This window comes from Diplotaxodon limnothrissa, linkage group LG1, assembly GCF_057381915.1.
Source record: "Diplotaxodon limnothrissa isolate DT_005_m linkage group LG1, D_limnothrissa_male_GT1.1, whole genome shotgun sequence".
Classification (NCBI taxonomy): domain Eukaryota; kingdom Metazoa; phylum Chordata; class Actinopteri; order Cichliformes; family Cichlidae; genus Diplotaxodon; species Diplotaxodon limnothrissa.
In genome coordinates this window covers 19,479,217-19,498,444 of record NC_140596.1, presented here as the reverse complement: position 1 = coordinate 19,498,444, position 19,228 = coordinate 19,479,217, and the positions used below count along the sequence as shown (strand labels likewise).

Below are 19,228 nucleotides of genomic sequence, written 5' to 3'. Positions count from 1 at the left end.
AAACTGCTAATTCCTCGCCATCTCTGTCAAGATAATCATTTCCTTCCTTGCTTGCTGTCCTGCATCTCATGCCTCTTCTTCCCAGTCGCCTGGTAAATCAGCTCCCAAAGCTACGCTGGGAAATACAGAGCTATCATCAAACACACAGACTCATGCTGAAGTCTTTACTTTCAAAACAAGCCTGAGGGGGAACTCTTCTCTGAGCTACACAAGTTTGATGATCAGACAGAGAGACTTCAGTTCACACACTGGCAGAGATTACTGAAGAGGCAGGCTGAGATAGAGTACAGGCCAGAAAATGAACTGCATTTAGGTCCACATGAGATCACTGTGGAGTGTTGTGTGGAAACTGTGGAGTTAGGAAATGAAGAATACAGCATTTGGGATTGAGGTTAGAGATGAGAGCGTGATAACAATCTGGCTGTGTTACACACTGTGGTTTGGATCTGTAGGTGAAACATAACAAGAGCTGGAAATGATGCGATAAGCACAAGGCTCTGTCTTTACAGTTAGGAAGGGCTGAGACCTTTTAAAGCCTCTAACACTGAAAATATGGAGCACTGTAGTGACGGAGAAGCAACTGCAGCACCCTGAAGAGGAATAAATGAAAATATCTGAACCTCTCCCGCAGATCGGAGCAGGTACACTATAACAAAGCTGGAGCTGAGTAAAGAGGAGGTCTACAGGGTGCACATTCCCCACTCTAACCCTGGCATTCCTGGAAACGAACCCTAATCTCTACTCACCACACCTCATCTTTCTGCATTTTTCACATACTAGCACATGTCTAGTTCCCAATGAGTACATATCTTTAGTTACAGAACATTAAGAATGGTGCTAATGCTGGTTAAATAAGCGGTGGCTAATTTACATAAAACAATAAAACCAACGTTTTTCAGCCTAGATAAAATTCCATACATTTCATCTCATCAAAAACACAATGTAGCTTTTAAGTTGAGACACAAAGCAGCCCCCCCACCCTTCTTTCACAGGGGTCAGCCTTGCATCCCCTCTCTTGCAGCATACTGACCCACTTATTCTGCATGTCCCAACCCCCGCTGCTTTTATTGTGTGAAACAAACTCATCATTCATCAGCAACTGAGGTCCACAATTACCCCGACTCTTTCAGAGTGCAGAGAGAAGAGGGGACGTGACGCGATCAGGAACAGCAGCTCATTAGATTAGTGATGGCTCGTCACTGCAATTAACTAATATACAGAGGGATTTCGCGTTCCACTTTCCACCATTCCTGTCCACAAGAGCAGGTCTGGTCACTGCAAATATCAGGGCCAACAAAGAGGAAGGCACCTAAACAAAGGTAGCACTTCAGTTAGAGGGCAGGGTGAAATATTCACAATATGTATTTTAGCTGTGACTGCAAATTATTTACTTAATGTGTCATTTACATGCTGGCAAGACTGTCTATTTAATCAAAATTTGTATGCCATTACAATTGAATTACAAAAAATAAACAAAATAAAAAACAAGATTACTGAGATAAAAGAATTACATTGTTGCTTTGTTGACTTTTGATAAACAAGAAAGGTAAAACCAATTCAGAAAAACTTTTGTCCATTGTGAGGCTCCTTGAAACAAGAGTTACTGTGTTAAACATAATACTAAGCAATCATGGGTATGATTTTTTCTTTAATCGGGCAGCCTTGCATGCTGATTTGTTTAGATTTTTTTTCTCTCTACTTGCATGTTGCCCAGCATAAACAACATATATTAAACTGGTAAAGGAATGCCACTGCGTTAGATGGATACAATTTCATATTCTGCATAGTAATCGATACACCAGACTGGAGAAAACATTAATTCAAGGAAAATAAAGGAAACAATTCAACAAGAGGCAGCTTTTATACCTCACAAGAGAAAAAACAATGACCTTATCTTGCCAAATGTTTACAATGCACTGAGGGTAAATCCCTGATGACCTCAGGCGAGCAGTACCTCTGACAAAAGGAAGTGTTCTCATAGAGCCTTGTTACACAGCAATGCTGTGGACCCCAACCAGGCCTCCAGGAAGCTGAGAACAAGGACAAGTTCCACTCGTGAAGATAAACAGGACACACGTGGGTCACAAAAAACAACCTACTGACAACAATGCATCTTCAGTGCCATTCAAAGCTATTCTTCTCATCTTCTCCTATTTCTGAAACAACAGATGACGACCCCTCTAACTAGAAAATGCACTTTTTTCATTTATTAGTAATGAATGGCCCATCACTAACACTAATCTGGAAATATTATGTGGTGCAAGTGTAACACAGAAAACTACTGATGCACTCCAACTTCTGGTAAAAATGATATATACTAGTGGTGCAGAATAATACGGAATGGTTCAGATTTCTTAAGACAGTTGTGAAGCTTGCCAGAAATCGTCATAATGATGATAAAACTTTCTCTGCGCTACAATAATGACCTTGACTGTAAGGCAATACTTACAAATACAGACAAATGTTTCTAAATTGTAATTTTAAAAAGTTCTCCTTGTAAGAAGACTAAGCCATTAAGAAAGACTTCGCATGAAAAATGATGATGAGCAACATTTAAATGTTACATAGCGTTTTGTTTTCATTTTATCAGTTTGCTCTGTTGACTCAGCTCATCCACAGTGAACTCAAGTGGAGGTCAATTTCCACTTCACTGAAAAGAACAAACAACTCACATCGCACAACTCTAGACTGAATTGATGAATATTTCAAGGTTTAGTACAACACATGCGAAAAGACGAGTTAGTAGCAGTTTTCTACATTTCTATTAAGGCGTAAAGTAGTTTTGAGAAACTACTATTCACCAACATAAATTAAAGAGCATTAGTTTTAAGGGTCAGCAGATTAGAAAAAACAACAAGGCCTTTTTGCTTCCCTTTCATGCTTATCGTGCATTTCTTTTTTATAGAAATGTAGTTACTCTGATTAAAACGACCAAGCGTATCTTTCTGCCTATTTTAAAACCAACTGCCTCGGAATCTGCATACTCAGTGTCACAGCTGTGTAACTACTGAAAGTGTAAATAATGGCACTTCAAAGCAGAGGACCAAACTCTAAGGCTACATCCACCCTAGCCCGGATAGATTTGAAAACAGCGTTTTCGTCTGAAAACGTTCCGCGTCCACACTAGTGAGTGAGGATTAAAGAATTTGAAGAAAAACTATCTGAAGCATGTACAAACTAGGGCTGTCAAAATTGAGAGCAAACAAAACAACTGCTGTATAATACCCTCCACTATCTTTGTTTAATTGGTCACATGACTGCATCACATGACAAAAATGCATCATCGTTTTTGAAAGTCTCCATTTTCGCTGTCCACACTGCGATGCAAAAGCACCGTCTTCAATTGTATTCATTTTCCAGAGCGTTTTCAAAATGCTGCATTTTCCTTCGAGGAAAACGCTGTCTCAGTGTGGACGGGAGACCAAAACGGAGAGAAAACTATGCGTTTTCAAACGAAAACACATTAAGTGAGGACGTTGCCTAAGATGAACTTAAAATCCACAGCAAACAGGGTTACAGTACCCCTGACTGTGCTTATACCCACACCTCTCTGTAACACTCTGTAACATTGTGCTGTGGGTGAGATGGCAAATAAGCGAAAACAGAGAAGGAATCAAAGTAGAGGAGAGTGGAGGAAGGGAACTGAGGGAAACTACATGGGAAGCTGAGTACCTGCTTGGCCTCCTCCAAAGATGTCTGCAGCTTGCTTATTTCCTTCTCGTACTGCTCCTTCATTTTATCCAGCTCCTGATCATGAGCGGCCACCTCTTCCTTCAAAGCTCCTTTCAGAGCCGTTAGCTCCCTTTCTCGCCTCCTCAGCACCTCCTCCTGTTCCTCTTTGGCTAGGATAGCTTCCTGCATTTCTACCTTGAGCTGCATCATCTCCTATGGAAAATGCAGACATTTTGACAACTTTAGTCCAGAATTTGCAGAAGAAAAAAAAAAAGCTTTCAGCAACTATAATGTCAATGTGATCATTTTAGCTACAATGTAAAGAATTTAGGAAATCAGTGATAGGTTAATTGCTATACAGGCTGCGTTTAGATCTTTTGAATATTACGTGAAACAGGAACTTAAAGGCTTAAATCTTCTATATTGTTTTATGAATAAAGTTAATTAACCCTAATGCAACCCCCCCCCAAAAAAACGCAAGAACAATAAACATTTATTTTTCTTTCTATAACAAAGGGCACTGTGGCTCACCACCATAAGCATGTCTTTCTCTCCATCAGCAGCAGACTTCTTGGCTGAGTCGAGTTCATCATGCATCTCTGACAGCTGGTCCTGCAGGTCTCTGATCTCTGTCTGATGTTGCTCCCTTTCCATTTTCACCTGGAAAAGCCTAACAAACCATTCAACATGTCACAGCATGGTACAGGTCCTTTTCATACACTGCACACATGTACAAACATACCCATGCATCTGCGCCTTAATTCATGTACAAATGGCATCAAATGTGGTTGAGCTGAATGTAACGCCTCTAGAGCACACTCGTTAAAATGAATAACTGTATGATTGAAAACCAATAATTTCTAATCTGCTTCTTCATCTCTGAGGCAGAGGATGATAAGTGATGTGAGACACCTTAAACAAAAACCACACAGTAATAAATTGATAAAGACTGGCCTCAAATGCAACATGCTATAATTTTTACAAATTATTTATTCATTTATTTTTTTAAAAGGTAACATACTGATTCAAGAGTAGACGGCATAAACAGAAATGTCCCTGATTGATTTGCAGCTGGAAATAAGGCTCAATTAATTTTAAAGAAAAGAGTCAGAGGAGTAAAGACTTCTTTGGTACTCTTCAAGCTGAAAAGCACAGCTAAGCTGAAGCTACAGATAATAAACTGAAGAACAAGGAAATGATAATTAAAGATCCTGAATTCACAGAACAAAACATTATGATAAAAGGACCAACACAGACACAGGAAGAAATTAAAGAAAAAAGCTCAGTTTTCAACAGCATGAAATTCTCATGAAGTGTTACACAAATTAAAAACACAAAACCATTTGCTCGAAGATTGGCAACTTTGCTACAATTTCCTTTTCAACCATGCAGAGCTCAAAACAAAACAAGGAAGCTATGAATAGTGGCGACACTCTGTACTTGAATGACTGTGAAAACAATTACACGAAAAGCAGTTTGGAACGGGACAGTTAGTGCTGTGATTGAATGGTAAATGAGTCACCAGGCACACAGGAATATAGAGGGTAAAAGATAAACCTACCAAACTCATGGGGACACAAAGAGTTGTACTACAACACAGAGGTACTGATATGGTAACCACAGTAACTATCAACAGTCTGGGCCGTTTCAACAACAGATCTCCATTACTGTTACTTAAATCACACTTTTGATACACCTGAAAAAAGGAGGTGCTTCACCCACTGGCTTTGAGTATGTTCCCAACTACCCATGTGGGGGCTTCATAGCTAGTCATTAGAAACCAGTACTGCAGCAATACAAACAAAATGCCACCACATGCACTTCCAGTTTTAATCACTTAAGGACAAAAAACAACAAAAATCCAGTATGTGTGGGTTACGGGGGTGCATTCGTCCCTATGGCATTGGCAGCTTACACTTTGGGAAAGTCACCATCAATACTGAAAGGTTTAAAGAGGTGTTTGAGCAATACATGCTCAAATCCAGATCACTTTTGGGTTTGTTTATTTTTTTAGTCAAGTCCTTGCGGATTTCAGCAAGACAATGCTAAACCACATATTGCATCTATTACAACGGCATGGCTTCATAGTAGAAGAGTCCAGGTGCTGAACCTGCTGCCCTGCAGGTCGAAAGTCCAGATCATCAACTGAAACATTTGGTGTATCATGAAATGGAAAATGGACTGCTGAGCAAAAGTTCTGAAACTTGTGTCCTCAGTTCACAGATGTTTTCACAGACTGATGTTAAAAGAAGCTACACAGCTGTAAACATGGCCCTGTCCCAACTTTTTAAAGATGTGTTTCTGCCATTTATTAAAAATTACCTTTTTTTTTAATTTCTTAAGGTGAAACATTTTGTCATTTTTTTCATCACTGTGTTGGACTGCAGCTGATGATGGTAGACTTTGATTTGGTGATCCACTGAAAGCTGTGGGATCACTCTTACCAGAACCAGCAGCAGGTGGAGAATCAATAGTCTACCATCACAAGCTGCAATCCAACACGGTGAAGTCAGAGTTCATCTGCAGGATGAGAGAGTCACTGGAGAGGCAGCTGACAAAAAAAATACCCATTTATCTATTTGAAATTAACTGCTTATAAAATATTTTATTTAATACGCCTCTTAAGGAGGCAATTTGCAACTCCTTTACACTTACTCTTCCACTGTGGTCTGTAGGTCAGCTTCTGTTTTGGCATGTTTTTCCTTCAGGTGCTTGTACTCTTCCATGCTCTGCTGTATCTTCTCCTGCAGCTCCTTTAAATCTGCAGCCGTCCTTTTGTCAGCCTGATTTTTCTGTAAGTAAAAATGACAAGGTTATTACAGCTTGTGTGTTTAAGTAGAGACATGCATCTAGTCTTTTACATTTCTTAAACTAAGCTTTAGCATTTGAAATGAACATTTTTATTTATTGTTTGCTGAAAGTAAGTTTGAGGATTCAGCGTTTTTTGATTACAGGACGTGTTTTAAGTATAGCAAGCAGTGCCATTGATATACCATCAGCATATCAATGGCACATATTTTACCCCAAAGTCAACGCCTGGCCAACACTATCCATATTTGATTATTTAGCTTCTTATTTAATTCCTTACCTAACAGATCAACTAAATAATGAGTTTTCAAGGGAGTAGCCTATTTGTTGCATTATTCTGTTAGCCTTTGTACTACGCTTAGTCAATGCTACACCCAAACACTAGTCTTTAAATTCAGCTAGTTGAACAGTAATCCTGTAAAGCTCCTTTTCAGCCAAACCCTTGATTAAAGGATATTCTCAAATAACAACAAGTTAAGCAATAAAACCAACATAAACAAGCTGGTCATAGAGACAGTCGCACTGTTCTTACCATGCTTCGTTCCTCTAGTTCTCTTTTCAGTTCAGACATTTCTTTCTCCAGTTCAGCATTTTGCTCCTGCAGAGCTTTGGTCTGAGCAGCAAGATCCTGGGCCTGGAGAAAACAAACAATTTAGAGGTGCTCATTTCTTATTAATCCATTACAAATACAAATGGAGACTAGGTCTTTGGACAGTAGTACCCTGATAAATTAAATAATCTTCGGGTAACAGTAAACAGCTTTGGTGTTAACATCTCATGAAAGCACACAATATTTAATCATCAATCGCCTTAAATAAAAATGAATTTTAATAATGAAACCAGTCTGGCTAATCTCCCACCCATTTAATGGTAGGCAGACTAAAGAATTAAGCTGGTGCTGCTCTTTTACTCCACCCCAATCACCACCAATTGTGATATAAAGATGCATAAAGATGACATCTTGTTTGACATCTCGTTGGCATTTAACACTGTAACTGTAGACTGCCACTGTGCACAAGCAGAATGACATAAAATGGCCTTACTTTGTTGTCGCCTTGCGCACTTGCTGTGGCCCGAGACTTCAATGTCTGTATCTTCTCAAACACAACGTTGACCTTTTTCTTCGTCATCTCATCATTATCATTGCTCCTGCAGACGTGCACACAGACAGTTGCGTTAAAACACTCTGCTTATCAAAGGTTTCAAAAACTTTATTTCAATGTTGTGGCGGCCAGAAGTTAATCCCAGATTGTTCTGGGAAAACAGTAGCTTATTCCCCTCCTTAGAAGGGGAGAGAAAGGATCATGCTGCCTGGAAGTGACACCTCACAGCACAAACAGCGCCATTATAGCCATCCAATAAACTGTTAGACACATAAACACAATCCAAATAGGCAGTGTATTTTATTTTCGGAACTACATTGGTATATAAAATGCAGCTATATAAATATATACATTTCAGTTTTTTCTATTATATATTTAAAAAATGGCTACAAGGGCTAAGAGATCTCACCATTCCTACTCCAATAAAAAACGCAAGTAAATTTCTGTAGTCAGGTCTAAGTTTCGTTTATTTTAGATAGTAAATGGACCAGCACTTACACAGCACTTTTCTACCCTACCTGAGAACTCAAAGCGCTTTATATAACATGCCTCAGTCACCCATTCACACAGGCCTGGCTCTGCCTCCTGAGCTACAGCCACCCGCCCAAATAATATAATAATTACTGAAACAAAAGATGGTGATGAGAAAGAAGCTAGGATTTACAGTATTGGGTAGAAGGACAACCACACCCACAACGTTTCTACACCAGCCCTATTATTTTCAAATGTCTTTAAAAACTAACAGACTAACCCATTGTTCTAAATAGTAAAAAAACATCAATTTCCTCCAACTTCAACTTCTCCTAAGTTTAAAAAGCAGCTTGGTCCTCGGCGTTGAACAATGCCCATTTCTGAGATCATCAACAGATGTCTGAAGGCCCAACGATCAGGGGATTTTCTAAAGTCACAGAAGAACATTTAATCCTTTAGTTCGGGTGAAAACATAAAATCAACAAAACTGAAGTTGCGCCATTTTCACTTGACAGCAGCGATAGATTATTTCAATAACTGGTGAGACTGACACTGAAAGCCAAACCCCTTAAATCTCCCCTCTCCTCATACACATGATTTTCATTAAACCGTTATAACCCCTGTTGCTGCATGTTTTTCTTCTGGGCCTTGGGAATGTAGTTCAATTTCAGCCCCTGCACTTCCATCTGTGCTTCCTTTCATTTGTCCTGTGGCTCCTGACCTGTTGCCCGACACACCCAAACAGCTTCCTGTTCGACTTCTACAATACCCCGATTCAATAACACATCCAGAAACTGTAGTGATTGTATTAACTGTAACTTTCTCCATGAAATTGTTACTGATGACAGTATTAACTGTTTAACTACTGAAAGACTCGCTGGTATCCATAGCCTAAATGCAAACTCGATGTAATTTTTTTCGAGACAGATCGTCTCCTCTACAGAAAGACAGGATTTTATTCATTATTTCACACTACACAAAGAACAAAGCTGACTAAAAGTGGGATTCTGCAGGAAAACAAATTCCAGACAACTGGATCGCTCACAGCCTGGATGGGAGGGTACGAAGACCACATTCCTTCGTTTTTATCACAAACAGTCCAGCTCAGATAAAAAAGGCACATTAATTTACTTCCACAGAACGGTTTCTTACTTTGTGTGAACAACACTCAGTTCTTGAGTCAAGATGTTTTCACAATATCTGGTCACATTTTGTATGGGAAAAAGTTCAGACTTACCCATCTTTAAGGTAATTGAACAAAATCTGTTTTGCTGTCTCTTCATTTGTTTGTTGTGACAGCTCCTGCTGACCTTTCAGGAGATCAGGTGTTGCCTGGATATGTCAGGAAGAGAGAGTGAGATCTTAACAAAATAAAAGAGAGGAACACTTCTCTCATAGATCATATTTTGAAAAATGCTACTTTAAATTAAAACGAAACATAACTTAAAACAAACAAATGTAGGATGCAGTGATAATGGTCTGACATTTTACCTGCACGTCCGCGTCTGTCCCGGGTTTTTTGTTTGCTAAAGAAGATGGCCTGGATAATGACGATGACAGTGATGATGTCAAAACCTTTTCACTTTCCTCACTCGCTTTAATCTTAAACGATAGAGAAGAGGACTGAGTCTGAGGGTTTTTGTAACCCTGTATAGAGCCAACACCTTTAGAAATGGTGTTCTGTGGGGAGCCAGGTGCACTGGTGGCATGAGATCTGGAATCAACGTGATCTAAAAGCCAGGAGTCCTGACTTCCAGCTGATTTCTGCATCCTCAGCTGTGAGGGAAGCAGGACATGCTCCTTGGATGTGCCTTGATGTAGCTCCGTGTAGCTAGAGCTATTTTGCAGGCCGAGGGCGCTATCAACACTCCGTGAGCGCTTCCTGTCCTCTGGATTGATCCTGTTTCTGCGCCCCGCCCTGCCTCTGCGTTGAGTGCCATCTTTGCCGTCAAACTTCTCAATGAGCTCATCAACACCGGGTATAGAGCCTGTGTCAATATCTCTGCCTGAACCAGGCATAAAAGGGATGTAGCGACGATTCTCGTGACGGTTTATGGTGTCTGCATAAAGGGCCTCCATTTGTTCATCCATTGGCGTCTTAGAGGTGGAAGATGAGGAGGAGTGGCGGGAACGGGAAGAAGGCTGAAGAATTGGCTCGCTGGAATCAGTCCTGCGCAGGGGAAGGACATCAGGCTCACGAGGGGTGCGCTCAAGGCTGGAGGTGGCACTGCTCCTAGGGCTCGACACAGTGGAGGGCTGAGGCTGGGCTGGAGGAACTGGTTGATGTGGAGTTTTAGAGGTCAGCTTGGGATGAGCTGGATTCAGGGTGGTAAGAGGAGCTTTGATCTGTGGCTGAGACAGTTGTGACTGTGGCCTGCTCTGAGGCTGAGTGAGCTGTGGCTTCAGCTTAGGAAAGCCTGCCTCATTCACACTCTGGGATGTAGGTTGTCTGTTCTCAAGCGGCGTGGCATCTTTTTTCCGGTCAAGGCTTGATGCCCTACGGTGAGATGCTGCAGACCTTGGGGACCAACTCTGGGGCTGGCTCCCAGTGTCAGGCCTTGAAGGAAGGCTGTTGAAACCCTCAAGGTTCAGGGAGTTGGTCTCTGGATCATACGGCTGTAGTATCTCAGGGTGCTTCTGGAAGTTCAGAAGGGAGGATGGTTTCTTTTCTTGGGATTCTGTGACACCATTTTGGGGACCAGTATAATGCAACATCTTCTGAGTCCTGTACTCCACAAAGGGGCTGTTAGATTCAGCCTCTTTGCCACGTCTAAAGTCATACTCATCGTAGCTGTTGATAAAAGAGTCTTCTGTGTCGATGTAGCCATTACCTCTGGGGTCCATATAAGTGTGGGGACCCCCATCCTGGTTGTTGAGAACCACAAATGGGTGTCCATCTATACCTTGGACTCGGATGCTGAGACCATATGTTCCAGCTCCATTACTTTGTGGCTTGGAAGGGCGGGATGGCTGAGCGTAGCCCCGCTGTGGTCCACTGCTAGGAATGCCAGACACTCTGTATGACTCCATCAGGAATGCAGAAGGAAAATAAATCCCTCTCCCTGGATCAACTGGCCCACCTCTGCAAGGAGAAGATTTAGAAGCACTGGATTAGTCAGAGATGAGATGCTACATAATTCAGCGACATCAACAAACATTCCTTAGATGTACTTTCAGCCAATAATGAAACTTTATTGTTCTAGCTTTCATTTTCCCTTCTTGTCTTGCATTCCTTCTATTCTACTTGTTTCGCAGGAGAGACCTTTGTGTCAAACTACTCAAGTAATGTGCTCTAACCAAATGAAGACAGTGCCCTCCCCTTGTGTTGCCTGTAACATCTCAGAAACCATAATATCCCTCAAGAGATGAGTCAACTTCTGCCACATTCTTTAACAACAGAAACAGCCAGGTACTGTTTAGCAAGGCCTCACAAGTGTGTGACTAACAGGTATGATATAACGAAATGACTGTTTACCATGCTTGACAAAGACTATGCCTTTCTCTTCACCTGCTAAAAGGTATCATCATGAATATGAATGAGTTAAACCAGGGAAACATCTCAAAGCTGTCATGTCTAAATAACTTCAGCAGGTGTTGGGTTCAGTTCTCTGTCTGTGTGCACAAACGGCACAGGTGAGCCTTGTAAATGACACTGTTAATTGCAGCCCTGGGAAAAGTCATGAAAAGCGGGCAACAAAATGTTATCGAGCCCTTTTCTGTCACATGCATAATAACTACAGGTCTGTCAAAGCTGACAGATTTGCAGCTAGACCGTGAGAGCGCAGCTGGCAATAAATATCAAACTGTGTACAAATATTAAAAGTGAGCCACCCGGTGTTTTTCAGGGAAGCCAGTGGAGACAAAGCCATCAGCAGCCACCATGTGCTTTTCACTGGACAATGGCCTTTCAATGTGTTCCTGTTTGTCTTGCTGATAGCATCCTTTTCTGATGTTACAATACAAAGATGGACAGAGGTGGGCCTGGAAGGAGGACACTGATAAGACTGACAAGAAAGGGCAAAAGCAGGATGTATCACATAAGTGTGAAATGGGTCAAGACAGACTTATGGACACAGATAATCATTTTGAAAACATAGTACTATGAGGGGTTTCATGGCAATGCACCTGTAAATTTGGCTGTTTTACATGTCTATTTTCAGGTTTTTCTAATTTGCTAGAAAGTGGATATTGCAGCAAAATGGTGGATTTCTCCCTGGTTTACCTTACCAGATGAACAGAGCTAGCTAAGGTAGTTCAACCATCTGCCTCCTGGATGCCTTACTTTGGAGGTTTTCCAGGCATGCCTAGCTAGGGGGAGACCCTGGGTAAAACAAAGAACTCCTTGGGGAGATTTTACATGTCCTTTTAAATTGCTCTTAAGTGGGTCAGATCAGTGTAACTACTCTTTAATAATATATGAAATAACACACTTCCTTTGAGATCTTCCAATATTGTACTATTCTACTGCAGTAACTCAAAGAAACCAGTAACCAACTTTGTCCTGTAATTTAAAAAAAGTGAAAAACAGGAACCTTTATTTGATGGAATACTAATTTAAAAAAAAAAAAAAAACATTTGCTGGTTAATCTGTCTCCTACTAATTTTGTCAATGTCTTTCATTAAGAATAATTTAAAACTTCATTAAAAGAAAGTTAAGTCCTAAATGTATGCCCTCTGTCTTTACAGTTTACACATTCACTGAAGCCAGTGGGACCAACTGGAGCCTCCAATGGGCCAGTACTGGTGTGTTTGACATTCCTAGTATATGTCACGCAGCCTAGGAGTATCTCGGGATCCCCCAGGAGGAAATGGATAACACTGCTAAGGAAGAGGAAGTCAGTAATACCCTGCTCAGCCCACTGCCACTACCTTCAGATAAGCGGGCGGGCGGGCGGACGGACGGACGGATAGACAGATAGACAGACAGACAGATAGATAAGCCAAAAGAGACATTCATCTCTGGTTATCTTATCTGGCAGGAGATTTTAAACTAAGGCATTTAGCTGAGCTTGAAAAACCACCCTGATCCCCACGTATTTCTTCACTGATCAAATGTGTAAATGCCCCCCCCACCACCACACACACAAATACACACCTGCCATATAAGGCATGAAACAACAGCTACCTGGGAAGCATTTAACTTAATGAAACTAAATAAAATCTTGCCTTATAAACAGCCAAAGTTTCCACCATGAAATACTGCAAGAAACTTTTGTGGGCCACTCCTAGCAAACCACGAAGATGATTCAACTCCAGTTTGTTTCCACTAGACTAATGACATGATGTTCCAATTAGCCAGAATTACTCAGTTTCACACGCAAACGGGAGGAGAGAAAGGCTGAGGTAAGGTGTCCTGTCAGGGAGGATGAGCCAGATTAAAGCCTGAGACGACACAATAGACCCTTTTATGCTCAGTGTATGTATCTAGCACACAAGGGCTCCAACAAGTGTGTTACTTTTTCCTCCCATTGTGTTTTTCACTCCAAAAAGGAGGAAACTCTCAGTGAGCTGCCTCACTGTCCTACACAGGGTCGGTGCTTCCTTCAATGACCCCTGTGCTGCCTGTGATGTCCATCCAGAGTGCAAGTTAGGATGCAAGCGAGGGTGAAGTGCAAAAAATTGTCTTTTTCTGTGTCAACACCTGTAGCCACTCACATATCAAAACACCTAAATCCAGATGGGACCAAACTTTGGAAAAAGTTGGAAACAAACCTGCCTGTGAGGGTTTAAACGGTGGGAAACTATTATTAGGTTACGTAACATGAATGGGAGTTCACTAATCTCTAGCGGCAGGTACAGTAGAAGCAACGTGACCTTACAGGAGCAATTGTAAACATAAGTCAGATAAAAAACAGTTAATTGGATGCAGATCTGAGAACTGAAATCATACAGTAGCTCGTTAGCCAAAGTGAAGAGGTAGCGCTTTGATTTGACGCAGTTTCTCGTTATTTGGCTGCTGAGTGCAACAGGTGGCAGAAACACATCACCATCTTCAAATTTTACTTCACCTATTTCTCACCTGTACCACTCACCTGAAGTAAACGAGCTGTGTAGAAAAATAAGCGGCCCTTCTATTCGTTTAATTTTTTTCTCCTCCGGCTGAGTTTAACGGCTGTTAAAGAGTCTCGCGCACAGGACAGTTACTGATAGCTAGTTAGTTACTCACCGGCGTCGTTGCTCTCGCTTGCTCACTTATCCCAGGTTTGGAAAAAAAGTTTTCTTCGAGCGGTTTTAAAAGCTAAACTCTTTTGCAAAGTGCCCGCGCCGCACTTTGCTAACTTATTTGGTCCTGAGTTGTTTTCTGAGAGTGAGTGAGAACCGTTTCAGAAGGACGTTCTGAGCCTCCGGGCCGCTCCGCCTCCTCAAACAAGCGTACTTTACCCGCCCACCCACTCAAAAGCAGTCCGCTGGTCCTGGAGCAGATCTCACACAGACTACCCCCGAACTCCCAGGCCCCACTCAGTTTGGACCGACTCGGCTCTGTTCAGCTCGGTTTTTAGAAGCTCCTGCACTAGCGGGGAGTATTGTAGCCAGAGGTGACACCTGACAAATAATTAATTCATAAATTTTTCCTTCTTATTAACTCCTTGTAGTTCAAAAATGTGTTTGACATGTAGTGTAACACAATAAAAGTTTGTACATTTCTATTAATTTCTAAAACAAACTAAAAGTTTTGTGACTCCTGGGAAAACTTCCCACGTTACATAATGTACGCATAAATCCAATTTGTAAGTGAATGTCTTTAAAAACCGAGAGCGTCATCTAGTGGATGGTAAGCTCACCTGACTGCACCTAAACGCATCACCAGAAAGTCAACAATGAGTATCTCAGAGAGTGATTTAAAAGGCATGAGCTAGTTATTATGCTGAGCAGATATGCTAGAAAAATGCTGATGATTGTGGGGAGTGTATACTGTTTGTGTGCAGCCTCTGTGATGGTGAGCATGCTCTTAGTGGGGGGTGCCAATGGCACTGTGCAACTATAAACGACAGCAGGATTACAGTCAGTGTCAGTGATCCTGAGGTGCTGTGCTTGATGCTCAGTTTCCATCATAAACAGTCACCTGTAGCAAGCAAGTGTAGCCACATGCTAGACAAATATTATTAAACAAGCCACAGAAGAAGATGCGAATAATAATCATCAAGTTTGCTTCTTATTTCTCAGGCTGTTTTAAAATTTATGGAACAAATGACCTTTAAAACAATCAAGAGATAATGTAAAGCTGAAGATCTCCGGTGTATTTGAGGCTTAAATGCTATTGTACTGAAATGTTTTATGGATATAATCTTCATCGTCACTTAAGATAATGAAGATTACATTGAGAGCAGTCTAATTTTAGAAAAACACATGTTTAATATTTATTTATGAAAGAAATAAACGTTGCAACTTTGAAAGGTACTTGAAACCACATTATGTAAATTTAATATAACATAAATACACAGGAACCATGTTTAGTTTAAATATTACTAACGTCGGTCGATCAGTTAGATGTGACCAGTACCCATCTAACTGATATTTTCTTTGGGCCTAATCAATGCCATGAACTTCAAATAACAGCTGTCATACAAATCAGAGTGGCATTAAAGTGAGTGCTGCTTAAAGCACCCCCAGCCTCTCTTTTCAGTGCATCCATGCTGCTCCTGAGTGGCAGGAGAAAGAAACGGTGCATTCACTTGTCTTTTTATAGATCTTGCCACTGCAGTGTAAACTTCATTAAACCAGGGGCCTAGCTTCCCCTTCGCCTTTGTAGTGGCCCACTGTTTATATTTTTGTCCGCAGAGACCACGCGGCACCGCAGCCTTTAATCTGAGCCACTGTGTTGGGTTACAGCCGCACACAATGGGAGCTCTGTTCTCCGCTGAGGTGCCACAGCTGGGACCTCTGGGCATGCTCAGTGCACACCTCAGTCTTATCCCAATTATACAATAAGGGGGTCTGCAGGTTTTCCAGGGGCAGGTCAGCCCAACTGACCTGTAGCAGCAATTGTGGAGATGCATTTTATTTTTTTGATTTCATCTTTTCACAGTCACCGAGCCATTGTGGGAATTTTATTTTAAATATTTAATTGTTAAATTATTCCTAAAATATCCACATTAAATAAAACTCTATTCACAGTTTTTTAAAAACACTTCTGTTTCAAATGCCAGTTTTGGATCCATTAGCGTTCCCACATATTTATATTCATCAGCTAATCTTTTCCTTGCTGCTATCTGGACTTGGATCTCCATTTAAAAATGTACACACAAATATCTAATGAGCCAATCAATGGTAGTATAATGGTGTGGGTGATGTTTTCTTTTTGGTACCTCAGCCCAGCTGAGCATCTTTAAACACCATAGCCTACTTGAGTATTGTTGCTGACCATCTCCATCCCTTTGTGACCACACTGTAGCCATCTTCTGATGGTTGTTCCCAGCAGGGTAAGACACCATGTCACAAAGCTATGATCATCAGAAACTGTTTTTTTTTTTTTAATATGACAAGGAGTTTGCTGTACTCAAATGGCCTCCATGATCACCAGATCTCAATCCAACAGAGCACCTTTGGTATGTGGTGCAACAGGAGATTCTCATCATGATAAGCAGAAACTGTGTGATGCTGTCAAGTCAACATGGACCAAAAACTCAGAGGTTTCCAGCAGCTTGTTGAATGTATGCCATGAAAAATTAAGACAGAAGGCAAAAGGTGTCCAACTGGGTACTGGCAGGGTGTACCTAATAAAGTGCCTTGCCCATGCTACTTTCTGGATCTGATTTCACTGTATTACTGACACTCTTGCTTCCCAGCTTTGGTGTGTAGATAACTAACTACACCATCAGTGCACATCTGGCAGGTTACGGTGGGTGCACAAATGTCAGGTAGGTCATTAACACACAGACACACAGGTGAACCTCATCAAGCTTCACCCTGTCTTACTGCTCCTCATAAAGATGTTGTCCCTGGATTCCTTACTGAGGGAATCTGATACTAAAAAGACAAACTGTGGAAGTTACCAGACTTCTTGTGTCTAATTCAGAACCCTGGAGCTTTTTTGTGGCCTTCTTAATATAAAACAAGGACTAGGTATTTTATCCATCACTCTAAACTGCTTCAAAAATGGATCTCTGTGCAGCTGGTGTGGGCAGGAGGAGCAGTACATTGTTGTTTTGAGTACATGTAAAAGTAATCTTTGAAATTACTTTTGTGCTGTCGCATTTGCTTTCCACACTTTATGCCTAAAACTTCCATTATTGACAGATAAGCACTTGCTTTGTGTCTCTGTGAAATGTCTGAATATCATATCCTGTTCTCCTCACTATGTTGAAATGGTCAAAAAGCCTTGAATCTTAAAGAGCTGAGATTAGAAAGTGAAACAGAAGACAAGAGGCCTGTTCAGTGCAGCGTGCATCCTGAAAGTGGCAGAGAGGCGGATGATCTTACTGTTAGAGCAGGAGGAGCAGCAGGCTCTTTGGTTGAGATTCAAGGATGTGAGCCAAGGACTTTCTGTCAGCTGGCTCAGCCAGCAGCCATGACAGGAAGTCAGCCTTCAGACATGGTGGTCCCACTCCTACAGAAAACATGCACACCCACGACCACCACCACCAGAGCTCAGCACAGTCACACGCTCCGTTTATCCCTGCGAGGAACGCTGGAAGGCCACCGCGCATCACTGAGCTCACCGCAGACAGAACGGCAGTCAGCACTTTTGTCACCTCAGTCTGACGAATGACTCGAGATCAGACCTCTCAGGACGCAATGAGCGGTCTCCATGCTTACATCTGCACGGAGATAATTCTGCGCAGATGTACAGGCTCTGAGATTTACAGCACAGCAACAATCTTCCAGGTTCAGAGCAGTATTTTCACAACGCTTTTGGGATTCATTAACTTCAGTCACAGCACAAGTAGCAGATTGAGTACGGCAGGTTACAGAGAGAGACACTTCCACCAAAGCCATTTATTAAAAAACTGTTTAGGTTTGTGCTTTTCAACATGACTGTGGAAGTTCAATTTCAGTGCTGGGTGGGTCATTTTGTTTTGTGTCAAAATATAAGACAATTTATTCAAATATTATTTAACCTCCTAGGACCTGGCGTCCACATATGTGGATATCACATTTTGGGTTGTCTGGACCTAAAAACACAAATTTGTCTCTACAAGAGCCTGATATCCACTTACGAGGACATTATCCTGCCACTGTTCTATCAAAATTTAAAACAAATGTCCTCATATGTGGATCTCATTTTTGTCAGAAACACAAATCAGGTCAAAAAATTAATCTGGCAATTCTTTGTTTTTACATTCATGAGGTCCCAATATGCCCAAATATCAAAGAGAAATTAAAAATGCATGCCATGGAAGAGTTCAGGTCTTAGGAGGTTAAGGCACGAGGATCTGTCTCTATACTGCATAAATGAACTTGCAAAAAAGAAAAAGTAGGAGCACAGCACATATACAGTACGCTGCTATCACACTTTATTAAAAATAGAAACATATATTCATAGTACTTTTCATACAGACTACAATGGTCCACTGGTATTACTTTCAAAAAAGAGTTACATACTATAAAACACTCATTTGGCCTAAATCCACTGTAGAAATGTCTCAAAAACAAAATAACAAAAACGATAAGGAAGTCTAAATGAATCCCATTGTTTCAGAGCTCTTCCTTCCTGTGCGTTAAAACACAACAAAGGTTATGGAAAGGTGGAAAAATGTAAATATGGAGAGGAAGATGAGCGAAATAAATGCACATACGATCGAGTTTAAAAAAAGATGGCACATTTATTGCAACATAAATGTTATATACATCGTGTTTTTCTGTTTGAAAATGACAGAAAATTCAAATTCTCGTTGCCGCAGTTTTTCAATGTGCATCAACAACACCTTTTATTTGACACAAGAACAAATCTTTTTTTTTTTCCTTTTTTTTTTTTCAATCAATCAACAACGGAGACTGAGGAGTACGATGGAGGTCGCGCTTTTAGGAATCTGGAGCTCATACGGAGCCTTTTTGAAGTACTAAACTACGAGCAGCAGTTCAGCCGTGTTCTTGAGATGCCATATGTAACTTTTTTGTGATAATGGACAGGTTATGGTAAATAACCGTACATTTTACTATCTAATATAGTAAAATAAAGTAAGAAACTTTTTACTCAAAACTTTTGCTTTCAAAAATCTAGAAAGAGTAATATT

The 19,228-nt window shown here is 41.0% G+C and overlaps 1 protein-coding gene across 2 annotated transcripts in view; it reads right to left on the bottom strand.

Annotated features, from left to right (window-relative positions):
* cgnl1 (cingulin-like 1) overlaps nucleotides 1-14,366 on the bottom strand; it is a 33,301-nt gene extending 18,935 nt beyond the window's left edge. For both annotated transcript variants that reach the window (XM_085374286.1, XM_085374336.1), the window contains exons 1-8: nucleotides 14,221-14,366; nucleotides 9,546-11,136; nucleotides 9,292-9,386; nucleotides 7,524-7,629; nucleotides 7,013-7,114; nucleotides 6,328-6,464; nucleotides 4,204-4,342; nucleotides 3,673-3,885 (exon numbers count right to left, since the gene is read on the bottom strand). In XM_085374286.1, coding sequence (XP_085230412.1) covers nucleotides 3,673-3,885; nucleotides 4,204-4,342; nucleotides 6,328-6,464; nucleotides 7,013-7,114; nucleotides 7,524-7,629; nucleotides 9,292-9,386; nucleotides 9,546-11,084 — 2,331 coding nt within the window. In that variant the 5' untranslated portion in view covers nucleotides 11,085-11,136; nucleotides 14,221-14,366. The remainder of the gene's footprint in view (nucleotides 1-3,672; nucleotides 3,886-4,203; nucleotides 4,343-6,327; nucleotides 6,465-7,012; nucleotides 7,115-7,523; nucleotides 7,630-9,291; nucleotides 9,387-9,545; nucleotides 11,137-14,220) is intronic.
* Between the last annotated feature and the right edge of the window lie 4,862 nt (nucleotides 14,367-19,228).